This window comes from Triturus cristatus, chromosome 6, assembly GCF_964204655.1.
Source record: "Triturus cristatus chromosome 6, aTriCri1.1, whole genome shotgun sequence".
Taxonomy (NCBI): Eukaryota; Metazoa; Chordata; class Amphibia; order Caudata; family Salamandridae; genus Triturus; species Triturus cristatus.
In genome coordinates this window covers 588,375,024-588,394,206 of record NC_140589.1, presented here as the reverse complement: position 1 = coordinate 588,394,206, position 19,183 = coordinate 588,375,024, and the positions used below count along the sequence as shown (strand labels likewise).

The following is a 19,183-nucleotide window of genomic DNA, read 5'->3' as shown; positions in this document are numbered from 1 at the left end:
TTCTCGGACCGAGTTTCGGTCCGAACATCTATCGACATTCGAAGATGGAATCGAGGACTCCCTTCAAGAGATGTCCTCTATGTCACGCAAAATATCCACACGTTGATGTCCATCCGGTGTGTAACAAATGTTTATCACCGGATCATGATGAGACCAGGTGTATGGCCTGCGCCTGGTTCCGGTCAAAAAAGACCCTTCGGAATAGACGAGCGGCTAGATTGGAGGCCAAAAAATCCACGCCTAACCTGGTTAACATATTTGGCACAGAGGATGAAGAAGTCGAGAGCGTCGAAGAGGTAGAATCGGGCCCTGCTTCGTAGCATGAATCCCAATATGACGACGATGATGAAGATCTTCGAGGACGAAGACGTCGTCGACGAGGTAGGAGATGACGATGAGGCCCTTGGGGCCGAGGAAGATAGCTCAGGCGAGGAGCTAGGCCAATCCGTCGATGCGGAGGCCGAGGGAGATAGTCTTGATAAGGCTCAGGTCGAGGGATCGCCTGCGGGCCTTACCCAAGATCGGTCGGATCGTTCTACAGCCCCGCCTGAAGGCCCGGCTTCGAACATTTCAAAAGGGCCAAAATTATCGATTCCGTGAAATCGAAACCAAAACCTGCACCGGTCAAATCGAAACCGAAAGTGCAACTGGTTCAGGTCGGATCAAAGGCATCGAAACCTTCCAATCTGTCGACACAAAAGGACATCGGAGCCGAACAAAACCAAAAAAGGACTTCGGCACAGAGAAACAGAAGACGCAGAGGCCTATAGCACCGAAGGTTGGGGCACCAACGACCAAGGTCAAGGTGGTCGATCCGACTGCATCAACACTGAGGAGTGCTGAGACTGCCAAAATACCGGATCAACAACGCGTCGATCCCAAACTTCGGATCGAAGCCCCGAAGACTGGAAAGAAACCGGAGACCGCATCAAGGCCTGTCTCCAAAGAGCCTGTCGGATCAAAAGCACCGTCAGCATTCACGTTGCAACAGGTGTCGGAGTCCCTAAAGCGCATCAGGGAACGGGACACTCTCGGACCGAAAACTGGTCACCAACCGAACAAGGCCGCCAAGGCTCACTCTGCGTCGGCACCGATCAAGTTTGGATTGCCACCACCGGGGGCACCTAAGATGTTCGAACTTAGGAAGAGTATCGAACAACCAAGAACAGTGTCCACAGAAAGAACTGATGTCGAAGACTCACAGGACCAGTTTATCGACGTCGACACTGGTAGACTGTTCCGCAAGCGGAGAATTGTTCCAGAAAAGGCTTTGGACTCATACAAAATTCCACTAAAAAGGAAAATGGCGTCAGGTTCGACACCAGTTCTTGTAGAACCTTACCACACATATGATCAGGAACCACCATCCTTTTCTCCCGCACACTCGGAGGCGGATGCAGGAGAGGGCTATACTGAGGATACCACTTATCCTGTGGATAATGACCCTGATGAACAACAGCAAGACCAGGATCAAGCATGGGGAGACCCTAATGACCCAGGAGACCCACAAAATGCTCCTGACACTCATCTTTATAATATAAAACCATCTCCCACTGAAGATACTGCTGCTTTTAACGCCCTCATTGAAAGAGCGGCTGCCAATCACGGAGTGGAACTTCATTCTGACTCTGTGGAGGAGGATTTCTTGGTGGACACGTTCTCCACATCAGAAAGAACGGTCAAGACTCTACCAATGTTATAAGGGGTTATTAAAAATGCGAAGGACATCTTTAAGGAGACAACCAGAGCACGGGTATTGAACCCGAGAATAGAGAAAAAATACAAACCAGCCCCAGGAGACCCAATGTACATTAAGGGTCAATTGCCGTTGGACTCTATGGTAGTTTCTAATTCTCGCAAGAGAGCTAACTCGCAAACTACCGGTGATGCTCCTCCTCCGGACAAGGAGTTCAAAGTGCTAGAAACATCAGGAAAAAGGATTGCAGCACAAGCAGCAAACATCTGGCGCATTGCCAACACTCAGGCACTCCTGGCCAGATACGACAGGTCACACTACGATACCCTAGAAACACTGCTAGAACACCTACCAGATGACTACAAAGATGGAGCGGAGCTCTTCATCAGAGAGGGACAACTCATTACAAATGCGTCCATCAAATGCGCACTAGATGCAGCTGACACTGCAGCAAGGGCAATCAACACTAGTGTGATGTTGCGGAGGCACGCATGGCTGAGAATATCAGGTTTCAAACCTGAAATTCAAAATAATATCTTGAATCAACCAGTCAACCCAGACTTTTTGTTTGGCCCCGAGGTTGACACTACACTAGAAAAGATTAAAAAGGACACAAACTGCGAAATCTATGGGGGCTCTACAGTCGCAGCAGTTTCGGAGTGGCTCCTTTCATCGCCCCGGGAATAGAGGAGCAGCTAGAGGTCAGGGGTCCCAGCAGCAGTACACTAAAGGAGGTACCCAAAGTACCTATAATAAGAACAATAAGGGTGGATATCGTGGATCCAGCACCAAAGGCAGAGGACGAGGACACAACAACACCAGGTCCTCCGCCAATAACAAACAGTGACGTCTTGTCACTGCCCCCAGCCCACATAACACCGGTCGGGGGGAGACTCCAACAGTTCCTGCCAGTCTGGAGATCCATCACCACAGACAGGTGGGTCAGAGAATTGTCCAGTACGGTTATTGTCTGGAATTAACATCCAATCCACCCAACATACCACCAAGGCATCGTCCTATGTCCGCAGAGCACTTGGCATTATTGCAGCAGGAAGTACTAAGTATGCTGCAGAAAGGAGCAATAGAGCTCGTGCCTGTAGAACAACAAGGGTCAGGGGTGTACTCTCTGTACTTCTTGATCCCAAAACAGGACGGGTCTCTCAGACCTATATTGGACCTGAGACCTCTCAACCAATACATTCTGTCAGAGTATTTTCATATGCTCATCCTCCAGCAGGTTCTGCCGTTACTCAGTCAGGGAGACTTCCTAGCAACACTGGATTTGAAGGATGCGTATTTCCACATACCCATACACCCATCACACAGAAAATATCTCCGGTTCACTCTTCAGGATCAGCATCATCAGTTCAAAGTACTCCCTTTCAGAGTAACAACGGCGCCCAGAGTCTTTACCAAGTGCCTAGCGACAGTGGCTGCACACTTAAGGAGACAGCACATTCACGTCTTCCCTTATTTGGACGACTGGCTTGTTCAGGCAAAGTCAGCCCAGCAGTGTGCCAGCCACATATCCCACACCATTCACCTTCTTCACAGTCTGGGATTCTCACTAAATTATCCAAAGTCACATCTTCAACCCGCCCACGTACGGCAGTACCGGGACGACCATAGACACTCTGGCAGCCAAAGCTCAGCCAAATTTAGTGAGGATCAACAGCATGCAACTGCTGATAAAAAAAGTTCAGACCTCAACACTCCCTTCCAGCGCGAGTGTTCATGCAGTTGATAGGCATGATGGCCTCCTGCATCTTCATAGTCCGGCACGCGAGACTACATATGCGCCCGCTTCAGGAGTGCTTGGCACGTCCATGGAATCAGACTCAAGGACAGTTGAAAGACCTAGTGTTGGTGAGCGGTCGGGCATACAACTCTCTGCATTGGTGGAATCCACAAAACCTTTGCAAGGGCCGACCGTTCCAAGAGCCTGTTCCACAAATAATACTGACGGCGGACGCGTCTCTCCAGGGATGGGGAGCTCATGTACTCAATTACACAGTGCAGGGACGATGGACGACACAGCAACAGAAGATGCACATCAACCTTCTGGAACTGATGGCAATCTTCCTGGCAATGAAGGCATTCAAAGTACACTTGTGCAACAAAGTCGTGTTGATCCAGACGGACAACATGACTGCCATGTACTACATACAGAAGCAGGGAGGAACACACTCTCCACAGTTGTCTCATTTGGCTCAGAGCATGTGGAGGTGGGCCATTCAGAGGAACATGTTCCTCATGGCAGAACACCTCCTGGGCAAGGACAACCAAATGGCGGATCTGCTCAGCAGACACAGCCACCAAATGCACGAGTGGGAGCTACATCCATCAGTACTCCAACCGTACTTCCAGCAGTGGGGTCATCCGGAGATAGACCTATTCGCCACAAGGGAAAACGCAAAATGCCAAAGCTTTGCCGCCAGGTTCCCGCATCCACAGTCACAGGGCAATGCGATATGGATGAACTGGTCAGGCAGATTTGCGTACGCTTTTCCCCCAGCGCCATTAATACCGCTAGTGGCATGCAAACTAAGGCAACACTCAATGACACTCATCCTGATTGCTCCAATGTGGGCACGCCAGCCATGGTACACCACGTTACTAGAACTTTCCGTGGTGCCGCCTCAAAGACTGCGGCTAACACCCAAACTTTTAACACAGAACCATGGCGAAATTCAGCACCCAGATCCGCAACAGCTGAACCTGGCGATCTGGCTCCTGAAGTCTTAGAGTTTGGCTACCTGAACCTGCCTCCAGAATGTATGAATATCATCAAGGAGGCCAGGAGACCCACGACCAGAGCTTGCTATGCGGCTAAATGGAAAAGATTTGTTATTTACTGTAAAAACAATTACATTAATCCGCTGGATGCATCCATTCAGAACATCATCTGTTACCTGTTACACTTATACCGATGCAATCTGGCATACAGCTCCATCCGTATACATCTAACCGCAATAGCAGCCTATCTTCAGAACAGGCAGCACCTCTCTTTATTCAGAGTGCCTGCCATCAAAGCCTTCTTAGAGGGACTCAAAAGAGTGATTCCTCCAACACACCCACCGGCACCGGTGTGGAACCTGAATGTGGTCCTCACCAGATTGATGGGTCCACCTTTTGAACCTCTACATTCGTGTGAGAGTCAATTCTTCACCTGGAAAGTAGCTTTCTTAGTGGCAATCACTTCGTTGAGAAGAGTTAGTGAACTCCAGGCACTAACCATTCAAGAGCCATTCATACAGGTTCACGCAAACAGAGTTGTACTACGTACCAACCCCACATTCATGCCTAAAGTGATATCGCAGTTCCACATGAATCAGACTATTGAACTGCCTGTTTTCTTTCCAAATCCAGAAAATGTCGCAGAGAGAATGCTCCATACACTAGATGTAAAGAGGGCCCTCATGTACTATATAGACAGAACAAAGGATTTTAGGAAAACAAAACAACTGTTCGTTGCTTTTTCTCCACAACACAAGGGCAACGCCATTTCCAAAGCAGGGATAGCCAGATGGATCGTTAAATGTATTCAAATTTGCTATGAAAAAGCTAAACACACATTAACGATTCCCCCAAGAGCCCACTCAACACGAACGTTAGGGGCGTCCATGGCTTTCCTAGGGAACATTCCTTTAGAGGAAATATGTAGAGCAGCCACATGGTCCACTATACATACATTTACTAAACACTACTGTGTAGATGTACATTCAAAACAGCAGGCAGCTGTAGGACAGGCTGTTCTCAAGACCCTTTTTCGGACTGCTGCAGCTGACATGGGCAGCCGCCGCTAATGGAGGGACTGCTATATAATAATGTATGCACAGATATGAATTCAGCAGCCCACATGCCTCGAACCGAATATGCTACTTACCAGTATGCATCTGTTCTTGGCATGTAGGGCTGCTGACATTCATATCGCCCACCCTCCTCCCCGGCGCCTGTAGCGGCTGCAGCACTCAGAATTACTGTATAGCATGGTCATCACTTACTGTATCTACTCCATCACTGCCACAATGGCGAAAAACAATCTGAGGATGGAGAGGATGCCCATGCGCACTGTAGTCCAGGGGAGGAGCCACCTATCTTGTGATACTTCGAAGACTCTTCCAGGACAACAATATGCAATCATCCGGACCCAACACTAGGCGGCGATCTATGCACAGATATGAATGTCAGCAGCCCTACATGCCAAGAACAGATGCATACTGATAAGTAGCATATTCGTTTTTGATCATGGCAAGTTGTCAATATGCTAGATATTAATTTTCAGCACCTTTTGCATTCCCATTAGCTTATTCGACCATAGTTTACATCGGCTGTTTTACGCGACTCTGGATTTTCCACATGAAGGATAGATTGCTCTTTCATTCTCTTTATAACTTTTTTTTCTTGACATTTGTGATGTAGCTCTGAAATTCTGAACCTACGAGTTTTTGTCGTAACTTCTTGAACAACGTCAATTTACCAGCTTCTGTCCCTCTGTTGCCGATTGGTCCTCCTACTCTGATGTAGGTTTCTGCGTTTATAGAAAGAGTTCAATGACGGCTTGCCGTTGGTGCTTAAACGGTCACAGTTCATTGATACCAGATGCATATCCGTTAATCAGTGACAGGTGTTCTGGCGTTCCGCCTAGAAATATGCATTTATACATCTCCACTGTGCTCTTTGAAACATTCTCAGCAGGTAAAAATACCTCTTATTTCGTACCCATCAGTTCCGGACTGTAAACCAAAAAGAAGCCCAAACGAAAATGTTAAAACCAGGCCTACTCTGTTGCAGCGTTCAACAAACAAATCGGTGTTTGGGGCATTTTGGGTTCATGACAGCCCATTAAACTTTAAAAGCGGCGCACTTAGCCTGCTGTCTACTGAGGAAATGCCAGCGTGGCAGAGGGGCCAGTTCGGCTCTGGTACCCATCTAAAATAAATGACAAGAAGGCACAACAACACGGCATATCTGCACGCCTAACTAAATGCAGCTTTTGAGGAGATTATCTAGTAATCTTGGTGAGTTATCTAACTCAAGAGACTGTGATTTCTGCTCTGGTGCACTGCTTAAATAGTGGGCAAAAGACACACAAATGATGTAGGGAATGCAGAACAAATCAAACATTCACCCCCAGTCAAGAGATCTGGGTTAAATTCATTGTTCTTTTGCTCACACAGGATGCTTCTTAATGGTCCTGGGTTGACCTGGCTAGGCAGTTCTGGCTAGACTGTTCCTATGATGAGCAGCGTCAAGATTGATTTGCATATGGCTGGTTCTAAACGGGGGTGGCATGGTGAGCAATAGAACTATAGATTTAACCCAGATCTCGTGATGACCAAGACATCCCCAATCACCTGCAAAATGTCCTCCCCTATGTCATTACTCTGCACACAAAATTAATGTGCCCCAACAGCACTTGTGCTTCCTTAACCATAACCACCTTCTTTTCCAACACGTCATCCAGCAGAAATCTCATTGACATTTTTTTCTCTGCTGGTAGGTGACCTTCCTTCACCACAGAGTTCATTTCAATGCCAAAGAATGACAGGACCGCACTGGGTCTGACTGTCCTCCCTGGCGCCAAAGGTACCCTGCAGGTCATCCATGATGTCCTGAAAACAAGCCAGCCTCCGATGACATTGCTCTGAACCGGGACTTCACAAAAAATAAATCATCAGAAAATGTCAGAGTGCCCCATGTACCATTAACACACGTATTGAAGAAATGTACTGAAACGGTCAAAGAGCGCACATGACGTGGAACACCCCATAGGGAGCGCTTTATCCACATACCATTGTCCCTCAAACTGAATTCCTAATAGTTGAAAGTCCTCTGGATGCACTGACCGTAGACAGAAGGTCAACTTGACCCCTTACTCTTCTACTATGGACAGTGCTGTTTACACGGAGGAGCACTTGACTTAAGCCTGGTCCTCTAGTATGAAATCATTAAACACTGTACTCTCTGGCCACAACAAGTGTTGAATAAATCTAAATTGACCTTTTCTTATTCAGAACCACTCCAACGGGATATACAATTAGGTGTGTCATGGGCCAATCGTCAAAGGGGCTGGCCATCTTCCCCTTCTGTATTACTTTTAACAGTTTGTCGTACCACCAGGGCGCAGGCAGATTTGAGGAAACTCATCCATCTGCACACACTTGGGCCCTGGTACCCTTGCCTAAAACTCCCTGTGAACCTTACCTCAATAGCTTGGCATCGTCCTTGTTTTCGTAGAGTGCCAGCCAAAACTTCAGATGCCCCAACTTAATGGGCATAAGAACTTCCCCCCCAGGTGCCTGTGCCTCTCTGCTGGCTTTTGAACCTGTGTTCCTTTGGTGGCTGCCCCTGTCCTGAGAAGTTACTGGACTGTCCTCCCACCCTATGGCAATTAACCAGGGGGTGTTTGTCGTGCCCATGCTGGAGCCCGCCACTAGCCTCTGTTCCAACCTTCCATGGCCTTTGTGCTGCTGCAATCCAGCGCGTACACTTTTTAAATCACACAAACCTCAACCAAAACTCTTCGCTACACCCAATAAACAATTCTCCTACCCACTACCAGCAGCTGTTACCCATAAAATGGTGGCTAATTCTAGCTCCCGGGGGGCATACCGCCCTCTGGTTGGCTGCCCCCAAGACTCCATTCGACTGGTGACATCATTAGAAGAGCTGCTATTTAGTATAAGAAGCAGTTTTGTGCCACTCGAATAGGAATATAAATTCAGGCCATATGTACAAACTAGCGCACCTAGAGGTCTCTTGTATACATAAAAAAAATAAGGTGAAAGTGCAGGGGCTTGCGGAACACCAGAGAGTTTTCAAGGTTCCTGATTGGGAAACATCAAAAGTCATCTTCTTATTTCTACCTGTCAGAAATTACATGAACGACTGAACCATTGTACCCCTGATCCCATTTTCTTGATGATGGTCAGTAAGGGTTATGTGGACCTTGATGTCAAATGCACCTGACGGATCAACCAATAACAGGGCATTGATGTTAGAGGAGTCGGCTTCCATGAAGTACTGCCAGTGTGGGCAGTTCTGAACCGTGGTTAGGACAAACACAAGTCATTTAAAATGTCATTTGAGTCTAGAAAGCTGCAGAGCTGAATTGCAATAAATGATTCCAAGATCTTTGCAGTTGAGAAGAGCAAGGTGTTAAATCGATATGCCTAATCAAGAGTGTCCCTCTTGAAGCAAGCCAATATTTTGCAATACAGTGTTGAAACACAAGTTTGGCTCTCATTGGTCCAATAATTATTCACATAGACTGAAGAAACTTCCTATTTTACTGTGAGTGGAGATGCTTCCACACATTGTGCCCTTGTAGGGAGCCTATAGCTTGACTCACTCACTCCAATATTTTCACAATCGGCCCTTGCAAGAATTCGAATGCTAACTCAATTACTTCGCCCACTGTTAGTCTTGATTGCTACAGTTTAGTGATTTGTCATGCTATGAGTTTTTTACCCCAAAGTTTGAGATTATAATATGAGCACAAAAAATGAGTAACTGATCCGGTGAAGCCTTTTTTAGTTACAGCTCCCAGTCTTGGTCAAATTAAGATTTTTGGCTCCAGGTATTTGTCGAGGTAATCTTTTTTGACTGGGAATAACCTCCAGTTTATACCAGACTGTGCTCTATTACAGGTTAGGCATGAAGGGTGCCTAGGTACTAATCTACTGTACCAATGAACTACCATTGCTTCTTAAGGAACAGTTTCTATTTTTGAAAGACTAATAATCCCCTAAATCCCATTTTCCTCATTTTTGTGCCAAGCCATTTTTCTCATTAAATACTTCTCTTACTCACTAACTTGTTTTTGGGTTAGAATGTTAAGTTGTTTCTTAAATGTTTTTACACGTGCACCATATGCATTTCTTCATGAAAAGCTTTCCTCCCCGAGCTAGTCCATAAAGGGTGAGTCGGGTATTCCTCACAGAAAAAACAGTTTACCTTTCAGGAGAAACAATGTTATTGCTTTGTGGAAATAGTGGGATGTCTCTCTCCCATAGTTTAACAATTGATTTTACAAGAGACATGTTTGTGGTTAGGGTTACTCCAGAACCATAATTCTTGAGCCATATCCCATCTTTGATGGTACACATTTTCCAGAGTGAAGTGCAACCAGGCCCAAATAATGGCATAGATGAAGAAAATAGATTAATACAAATAAAGATGTGCTTTCTACCTGGTGGCTCTATGACATTGAAATTAACCCTCATTGCCAACTGACTCCATCACAAAGCTCCTTAGTTCATTCAAATAGTTGGATGTAGTCATATAATGTTGACAAAAGATAATCGATTTTTCTACATTTTTACACATTCGCTCTCGCTTATGTTTGTTATTCTATATCATTCTCTATTATAAGGAATAAAGTACCCCCAAAATAAGTGAGTAGTGCAAGGATATTAGTAAAATATGCGTGTTGCTCGTTGAAGGTAGTTGCATTCCTCGCATTACAGATAGGATATTATACTGCTCGCCTCTATCACTGTGCCCACAAAAATGAATGGCTAATCTAGACATGAAAAAGCAAAAGAAATTAAAATATTTAACAGCATTTAATATTATTCAAGAAGCTTTGCAAAATAGTTGATGACACTTTCCTGTTATAAAACATTTTTCAGAGGTCTGTTTTAACAGCGTTTGTAACCTGCGTTGTGTTTTTCTATGACTTCAAATTACTCTGTAACAAATTGTTCAAGATCAGTATGTACATATTTTCACACCCTATTCAATTTGTTGTTTGCAATCATTTAGTAACGTTTATTGTTCTTTGACAACCCTTGATCTCGGGATTAAATTGTTTTCTAAGCTTCCCCAGTGCAATTCTAACTCCTGAATCTCTGTCTGGACATTTTAATACTTTAACTGAATTAACTGCACTACCTTTGATTGCTCTTGTGCCATCTTCCGTGTTTTCATAATTTTAAATGAAAAGCATTTAAAACATTTTTTTTTTTAAACAAAAAAAAATGTCCATCTTGCTAATAGAGAATCAGCATGCTTTGATGATTCCTTTGGAACGGGTAGTACGTGAACATGATCATATGTCTTAATTGGCTGGTGGTGGTTTGTAGTTTTTTAAGCACCTTTCTTCCCTTCCTGTGCAATTGCCTTTTAAATATATTTGTTTTGACATTTCTTTTTCTTTAATTTGTACATGTTTGTGCGTGATTCTAGTTTAGTTTGGGGTTTAGAATGCTTAGTATTGTTGACTTTCTTCAAAGCACTAATGGTACAGCACTGTACATTTAATTCCGCACACAGAGAGGAGGAGTCGGGCCAAACAGAAATGAATGCAGCAGCAGAGTCTCAGGACTTCAGCACAACCAACTTTTTAGGGTGAGACTGAGGCACTGTGTGTTGTACGTGAATCCTTTGAGCCAAAGCGCAATTTGACATTAAAACTATGACTGGATAGTATTTAATGTCTGCTTCAAGTTTAAAGTATTCTTTTAGTTTAGTTGTGTTTGCTTTAGATTGTCTAGGTTGAGTGCAAACACTTCCTTTCATTGTTTGTTGCTTCCCAAGCTAAAATCCTCTGGTGTGACCTGTTTTCACAATGTAATACTTTGCATAACATATATATTTAGCTTTCCTGTTTTAAAATCTTTTAATGGTTTGCACCACAAATGTACGCTTTACTCAAAACTCATACGAACTAAGATCATAATTGCAAAAAAGTGGAAAGTGTGTTGTTTTGCTTGCTTTGGTTGGAAAGACAATTCTGTAAACATGCAGGCTCTGCACTGTTCTTCATTCCTATCCATATGTCATCATGGTGTGAGTCCACACCCTGGAAACTGGTACTCTGCTGCCTACCGGGAAACAAAACACCCCCGTCTTGGCTGCCTGTAAAGGAATAACTACTCGGAATACTCTTGAGTCAAATGCCAAATCAGCTCTACAAACTGTGATGAAGTTTTGGAACTGGTTCGGCCGGATGCAAGGGATGCTATTTGACAAACACTAAAGGCACAAAAGACTGAAGTCACCACCAGTTCAAAACAGTAGGTGCCTAAAATAGGACACCCAAATGAACTCAAGGGTCTGAAGCTGTGAATGCCTCTTCAGTCTTAGTAGAGCACGCACACACCAAACAGGCAAAATTATAGTACAGGGATGAGAAAGACCAACACAAGGTGGTGGGGCAGTATGCTGGGGTTTGGGGGTCAGGGGTAAAAACTGCAGGAGGTAGCCAGAGACATGTTACCAAAGCAAACTAAAACTAAAGCCGTCTGTGGAGCATAGGGAGAGAGAGACAAGCAAGCACCACACTACAACCCAAAATGGGGGGAAAAAAGCACACCAACCTGATCTACGCAGTGAAGTCAAAACAAAGGAAAAGCCAGAAGAAGGAACAAAAACTACCCGCAAGGCAGCAGAACCGTGCCCAATACAAAAAGGCGGAATACACAGCCCAGATTATTGGGTACACCCGAAGAAAAAAGCCAGCAAGAAGACTCGAGGGTAGAGCAGCATGGCATGCCTACCCACACTACAGCATGGATGAGGCGAAGTAAGAGTATGATTGCCACAAAATGAGCTTAACAGAATGGAAACTCAATATAACCTGAATCAGGAAACCAAAAAGCAGCAGTCACGTGCAGGTTTAGCTTCTGCTCTCTGCCTATCTGGGAGCACAGGCAAAATGCCTGACCAGGCCGAATGCCAAAGTAGAACAGGGCAGAGGGAGCACAAATCACCGAGAAATCCGGTATTTGTAAAGTGCAAACTACTCACCCCTAAGGGTCTCAACGCGCTGGGGGCCGTCTGGGAGAATAGGTGAGCTATTGCCTAGAGACATGTGCTGAGCTGCCGCCGGTGCTGGTAATCGAACCGTGAGCCCTGTGCTCCGGAGTCAGCTGCCGTGGCTGCTGCGCCACATCTCCCTATGAGGTATACAACTGTCAGTGGCTGTAGCGATCAATAATGCAGAATGCACCAGGCCCTGGGTCTTAGGGACCCAATTGATCAAAATGAATTTTCACTTTTTCGACCAAACACTGGGATGGAGGGACATTTTCATTTTTTTGCAATAGGGCCCAAAGCAATCTGACCACATCACTGGCTATAGTAGGCAATTTACACCTATAGCAGACTAAGCACCAGGCCCACCAAGGAACACAGAGGAGTCCACCATTAGAACCCACTCCAAAATGATGAATTCGGAAGCAAATGGGCCCAACAAGAAAGGGTTCAGTATTTAGTGGAAACATTCCTAGGGCAGTCTATATCCCCAAGTAACAAGGCCCGACAGACATCCAGGACCAGGGAAACCCAGGGGTAACAGGCCAGCCTACCACAGAGCAAGCCAAACACCACCTACAGGACAAAAGTTGCATCACACACCTTGGTGAAAGCCCAGTTCCAAGATGAAACCCCATCAGCCCGCATGCCATAACAAGAAGAGAGTATCGTCAACGTAAAATAAGCAACCCTATTGGAAGATTCAGACAACTGTGGAAACATCACAGTCTACACAAACCCATGTTACAAGCACCTGGCAACCCAGCAATTTCAATAAAGAAGTGTATGCCAAGCCTAACAGAGCACATGTAAGAGTCCTTGTCAAACCCTGAAGTCCATCAACAAAACGAGGAATTAAAGAGTTGCCAAAATGGACAGACAAAATAACCTGACGCCTGTCCCACAAAACCCCAACCCCACAGGGAGAGAGTCTAGTCTGCTCCCAGTCAATTAGTGCAACCATAATCTCAGCCCCAATCCCACCAAGGTGCCAGGAAAGGGTATACCAAGCAATAGAAGTAGCACAACCCAGTCCCCGCTAAGCTCAGCACTGAGGAAAATGGGCATGATCCAGGTAGACAACGAATACCCCTTACCAGCCCAAAAACTAACTCGATGCACATGGGAAAGCCTGAGCTCTAGGAATAAATGGGGGTGGTGGGGATTGGTGTTCTTCTTTCCTCAAGCACCCCACAGAGTGAGTACACTTTGGGAACCAAGCCCAGCATGAAGCAAAGGAAAGGTAGGCTAAGCATATGGACCAGTACCATACAACCCCAGCAGAGAGGCAGGGGTGCACCCAAACTAAACAAGATGCCACGAAACAGGCAGACATGGTACTGACCCATAAGTCCAAAAGGCAGCAAATGGGGAGAGAAAAGCCTGCCCACACCCCAGAAATAAAGAGCGGCAGTTAGCAGCCCTCCAGCAAAGAACCTCTAGTGCCACACACAAAGCATTGACACTCCAGTGCCAAGCCCAGTAAGGAGCATCCAGGAGAGGGGACCCACACCCAGGATCAGGAGGTATCTAGATCCATCATGAAAGATCCACAGCACTGGCAAGAAGAACTAAACTAAACACCAGTTACAGGCCCATTAGGAAACCAGGGATGGCCAAGCCACAAAGCCCATCATGGATGCTGTGTCACACTGTGGTCAAAACATGAGGCAACAGCATTGTGAAACGAGGCAACGTCCATCAAGCCCCAAGACAAGCATGATGCAGCCTAGGGTTAGTCCATATTGCTGCATGTGTCCCTTGTGTTAATTTAAGGAACGTTATTATTTAAAGACAAATCTTGTGGTTGATATCTTTTTAAATTGTTTTCTCATTACCATCAGATTAATAGCTTCATTTTAATCCTACATTTTTACCTCATGGTTTGAGGTGATTGTCTCCTTTCATCTCCCCCTTATGTTTTCTGTACCGAAAGACAACCCCATCTTCACCCCCCATTTTCCTTTCTTTTGTATGTAACCTAATAATTTCACATAAGCCTATTTTACATACCTAGTTGTTACTTACATGTTCCCTCTTAATGTATTGTCCAACTTTTATTACCCTTACAATTTTTTGTCTCCCTGGCCCCAAAGGTTTTGGCCCGAAATAAATATCACTGAAGAAAAGGGGGAGACATTCACCTATCTAGCTGTAAAGGAGCCTACCTCGCCCCCACACAAAGATGGTATGCCACAAGTCCAGCAGTTATCCCACAGGGAAAGGCCCACACCTGAGGGTGCAATCCACGTCCGCAGACAGAGGCCCTCTGTGACATCAAGGAGAACAATTCTAGCCCAATCCTGTTGAGAGCCAGAGAAATGCATGTTAAATTCCCGAACCAGCACTTCACACCTCCAGGCAAACTCAGTAGGTGGAGGTATGTGTACATACACTGCCAGGAGAACCGGCACCATAAGCCTATCAGTGGCCCAGGAAGCCAGTAAATTCAGCAACACAATGTACTACTGAAACCCACAGCCCCAAAAATAAGCAGATGTCCATAGACAAGAAGCACTAAGTGACAGCTTCCTACCAGAGACGGACAAAAGGGGAGCAGTGTGGGAGAGGTGGTCCTTTCTAGGTATTCCTAAATGGGGGAGCAGCTTAAACTACTTTTTCTTTTAGGTAGGCAGTGGACTACCTGTCTCTAGGATGTGGACACTGGCCATAATGTAACGACTGGGGCAAGGAAGTAAATAAATTGGAGGTAATAAACCTTATGCAAACCCCCATGTCCCCAAATGTCATGATTCCGTCTGATACAGGAGAGAGCCTGACAACTTACACTACCTTTAGTTTCAATGCAGTAAGTATAGCAACTTTTCAGGCCTGATACGCAAAGGCATTCTTTTTTAATTATAAAAGTACTTTTACACTGGAAGGTATCAGGAATTCAGATGTCTGGACACTCACAAAATATGACCTTGCAGCTCTAACTCCTGTCCCTTCAGTATGATATTACCCTATGGTAGCGTAAAAAGTCACAGGAAAAAATCCCTCATACTTGGTGGAGGGTAGCAGGTTCAAGGCATCATTTGTTAGACTTGAAAGTAGTGACCGGCCAAAGGCTTAACTACATTTCTTTCCAGGTTAAAAAAAAGGGGTTTCTGGACATTGAAAATATTTTTCCTTTAGAGAAAACTTAAGAAAAATTACAAATGTGCAACTGTACATGATCACTGGCTTCCCCAGTGTGGAACTTGGCCATGTATACAGTGTTACCTTGTGGAAATACCGAAGTGTACACACAAATAGACAAGTGACTTTCCCAAGAGTACACCTGAAAAGCTGCTACTGATGCAGATTTCTGAGCATACTAATGGGTATATTAAATAATTACTATTTCCATTTTGTACACATCTGCAATTTAGCTCTTGTAAAGGCCATTTCCTCTTGCTCTAGCACCGACTACTTAATACTACATATAAGGTTAGACAGTAGGATGACTTTGCTCAGTGCATTCCTGCACAGGTAAAGTAGTGAAAATGATTCCTTGCATTAACTATTTTCTGATACTTTTTTACTGAAAATTGTCTGCAGCCACACCATCAAAGAACACCAGTTTCTTCCCTGAAACTGTGATATATTTCTGCCTTTAGATTCTTGAAAGTAGAGGCCCCTGATCTTCAGTGAGCCGTTCAGTATGAATTAATCATGAGCTTTATTTGAGATGGCAGAAAGGTTACATTTGCTGTATAGTAGGCATGTTTCGTCCTTTAAGGCAAAAAAACGTGTTTAATTGGAAGGGATGTATGGAACCATCTGTTTTGGTAACTGGATGTTTACGCCACTTGAGTGTTGGGTTTTCTGGCAACACCTTAATATATTCATGCTTTGTTAACTGGGCTCAAAGTCAGGCATGGCTCATTAAACACCTTTTTTATTGAAAATCCAAATTTCTTAATTTGGAGTAGCGCTTAATTTGTAAAAAAAAAAAACAAGTGCCATGGCCCTTGTCAGGAGCTCACTTTTACTGTCATCACCCGCTGTCAGTGCTTCAATTACAGAATCAACACAGCTACTAACCATCACACTCCTCCTATAAGTGTGACATTTCTGACTGGTCCAGGCCCCCAGATCTATAATAATGGCTTTGGCGGCAGGTATTAGTCATTTTTAATGTATTTTGAATTAATAAACAACTGCTGGTGTGCTAGATTCCAAACTAGACAAACATCTCTACCATCTGGCAAACTATCATCAGTGACGGTGTTGTCAATTAAGTGCCGGTGACCGGAAACCACCGTCGCAAATTGAGCACTGATTTGGAGTGAAATCTGATTGTTAGATATCTGGAGTTAAAATTAGACATGAGCTTCCAGAAGGATATCTGCTTTTAAGCACATCTCTGAGGTCAAGGACTGGACCTAGGCTTTGAGCCATAACCTTCGTAACGTAATTGTGTGAAGACAGCAACCTGAGGTACAGAAAGATATCCTCTGGAAACTATTGCTAACTAGTACCATAAGAAAAAATCCACAAAGTCATAAAGCTACTTCTGGGTTCAAGTCCTAATGACACAGCCAGTTTTTCTAGTGGAATCTTAAGGCTTGCTATTGTTGGCCTACAGTTAGTTGAAATGTGAGCTCTTCAGCCATACAAATGTGGACCTGGAGATGCAGGATAAAATTAGTCGGGGCTAAAGTCTAATGAACAAGATCAATAATGACCGCTATAACGAAGATGGGTAAGTGTCACAACTACCAGATTTAAGTACTTCCAGCTGTAACCCCCACCTTTCCTGACCCCAAAATCTCAGTGGCACTGGTAATAATATGATGCGGTAGTGGAATGGGCTTGGGGATACAGGAGAACAAAATAAAGGTAATATGAAAACTGAAGATCCACCCACAGCAGAACCCACCAATCCTGCAAAATGGGTAAAATCGTCATAATCATTGTCAGGCAGTGAGTGTTTGCATCCTGCTGCGTTTTATACTGTCTCTATCTAGAATGACCTGGAAGAGGAAGAGATGTAATGATCTGTACTGATGGATGCCATCTTGGATTAGTACTAATGTGGTGTGGGCAGGTATAGTAATCACGCGACAGGGATTTCCAAGTCCTTATTTTATTTCTGTCAATCCAGGCAGGTAAACAAAATAAATAAGTCTACGCGTTTCTTCAGGGGAATTAGCTTCTTCTCCTTCACGTCTTCTTTTCTTTTCCAGGGGCTTTAATCCAAGTGGCTCGGCAATACGGGAAGGCACCAAAAGAAATGAGGAAAGGAAAACAATGTCCGGGCTTTGCACCGGTACCAATCAAGGGGAGCATGACTGAGGAATACAACACCCATTAAAAACGGATTTGCAGGGTGAATCAGGAGACCGCCACTGTGAGGAAGGAAACAGAAATGAAAACTATGTTTTTGGCTTTCCCTAGGGCATTCTACGCATTTCCTTTCACCCCACCCGTGGATGTTATTCCCACCTGCCTCCCAGGAGTCGTGCACGCACCTGTGCAAGCCAAGTTCCTCCAGGAGTGTGGCTGGGTGCTTCGGGGTGTCGTTGGCCTCCTGGCTCTCCTCCTTGGGGGTCGCAACCATGACCAGGTGTCTCTGGCTCCTCCTCGGCTCTGCTCCCTGATGTCTCGGCAGCTCCTTCCTTGTGGCTCCGCAATATTCCTTCTCCAGGTCCTTGCCGGTCCCAGCTTCGTCTTCCTCTTCGTCCCTTGGCGTTATGTGACTCCACCTCCAAGGGGAGTGGCTGGCCTCACCTTCTTCCTGGGTTTAGAAATTAAAGGGCCCGCAGCATTGCTCCAAGTCGCCCTGAAGGTATCAGACTTCTGGAGGCTGCGAGGGAAAGAGGCATAGCCCAGTGAGGCAGAGTCTCGTCTTCCTCCATGGGATCGGGGTCTAGGGAAGACGGACCCTGACATGTGGTAACAATGACTTTAAGTAACCCCCACCATCTTGGAAATGCTGACCAAGCTGACTATGAGTCCCCATTCTCCAACGATGTCCTAGTTGCAGTAGGCTCCAAGTCCCCTGATGTCTTGCCATTACTTGAACTCTCCATCCTTTATCCATGTTCTGCGTAAACTATACGGATTCCCAGAATTGCCAGTAAGTCCTGAAAGCAAACAAGGAATGGAACTTGAAGACGGATTCCATGGTGGATTGCTTTTGTCGCCATATAGTAAAAGTAATAGTTGTCATATTTGAAATATAAGTAGCAATGTCTAACTAGATGAGAAATGATTATTGAAAGTGAACCGCCATCTTTAGAAACCATACTTGGCCACCATCACCCCAAAAGGCACCTGAAATTGATAAGAGAATATTGTAAATACCCACTGGTAATTGGAAGTACAAAGAAGGACCTCTGTGCAACATGCATGTGTTTAATATAAATCAGGGGGTGAATACAGGGCTATGATGTGCGATACAAGTACCTGAGTAGTGCACACTTTAAGACTATGGCTGAGTGTGCTTGGTTCAGGTACACCAAGGCTCTGACCCGAATTGTGGATGCCTAATGTCCTTACAGCTGTTAAAGTTTGTGTAGTTGCAATAACTGAACACAAACTGGCAGTCACCCAGTCACTTCTTGGTCTGACACCCACCTGGGCTTCCAATCACAGAGGAGGGGGTAGGAGCCATGGCTGCTACCAGCCACTTGATGCAGGTCGCAGCGGGCGCGCCAGCAGCGCGCCAAAGACCAGCCCGTCTGCGCAAATCCACGGATGTCTGGGGCCAGGGGCCAGTCATTATGCACAAATTGC

At 45.2% G+C, this 19,183-nt stretch overlaps 1 protein-coding gene across 5 annotated transcripts in view; it reads left to right on the top strand.

Moving 5' to 3' along the window:
• SNAP91 (synaptosome associated protein 91) overlaps positions 1–19,183 on the top strand; it is a 667,800-nt gene that overhangs the window by 336,593 nt on the left and 312,024 nt on the right. For all 5 annotated transcript variants that reach the window (XM_085611031.1, XM_085611030.1, XM_085611029.1 and 2 more), the window contains exon 11: positions 10,976–11,050. In XM_085611031.1, coding sequence (XP_085467157.1) covers positions 10,976–11,050 — 75 coding nt within the window. The remainder of the gene's footprint in view (positions 1–10,975; positions 11,051–19,183) is intronic.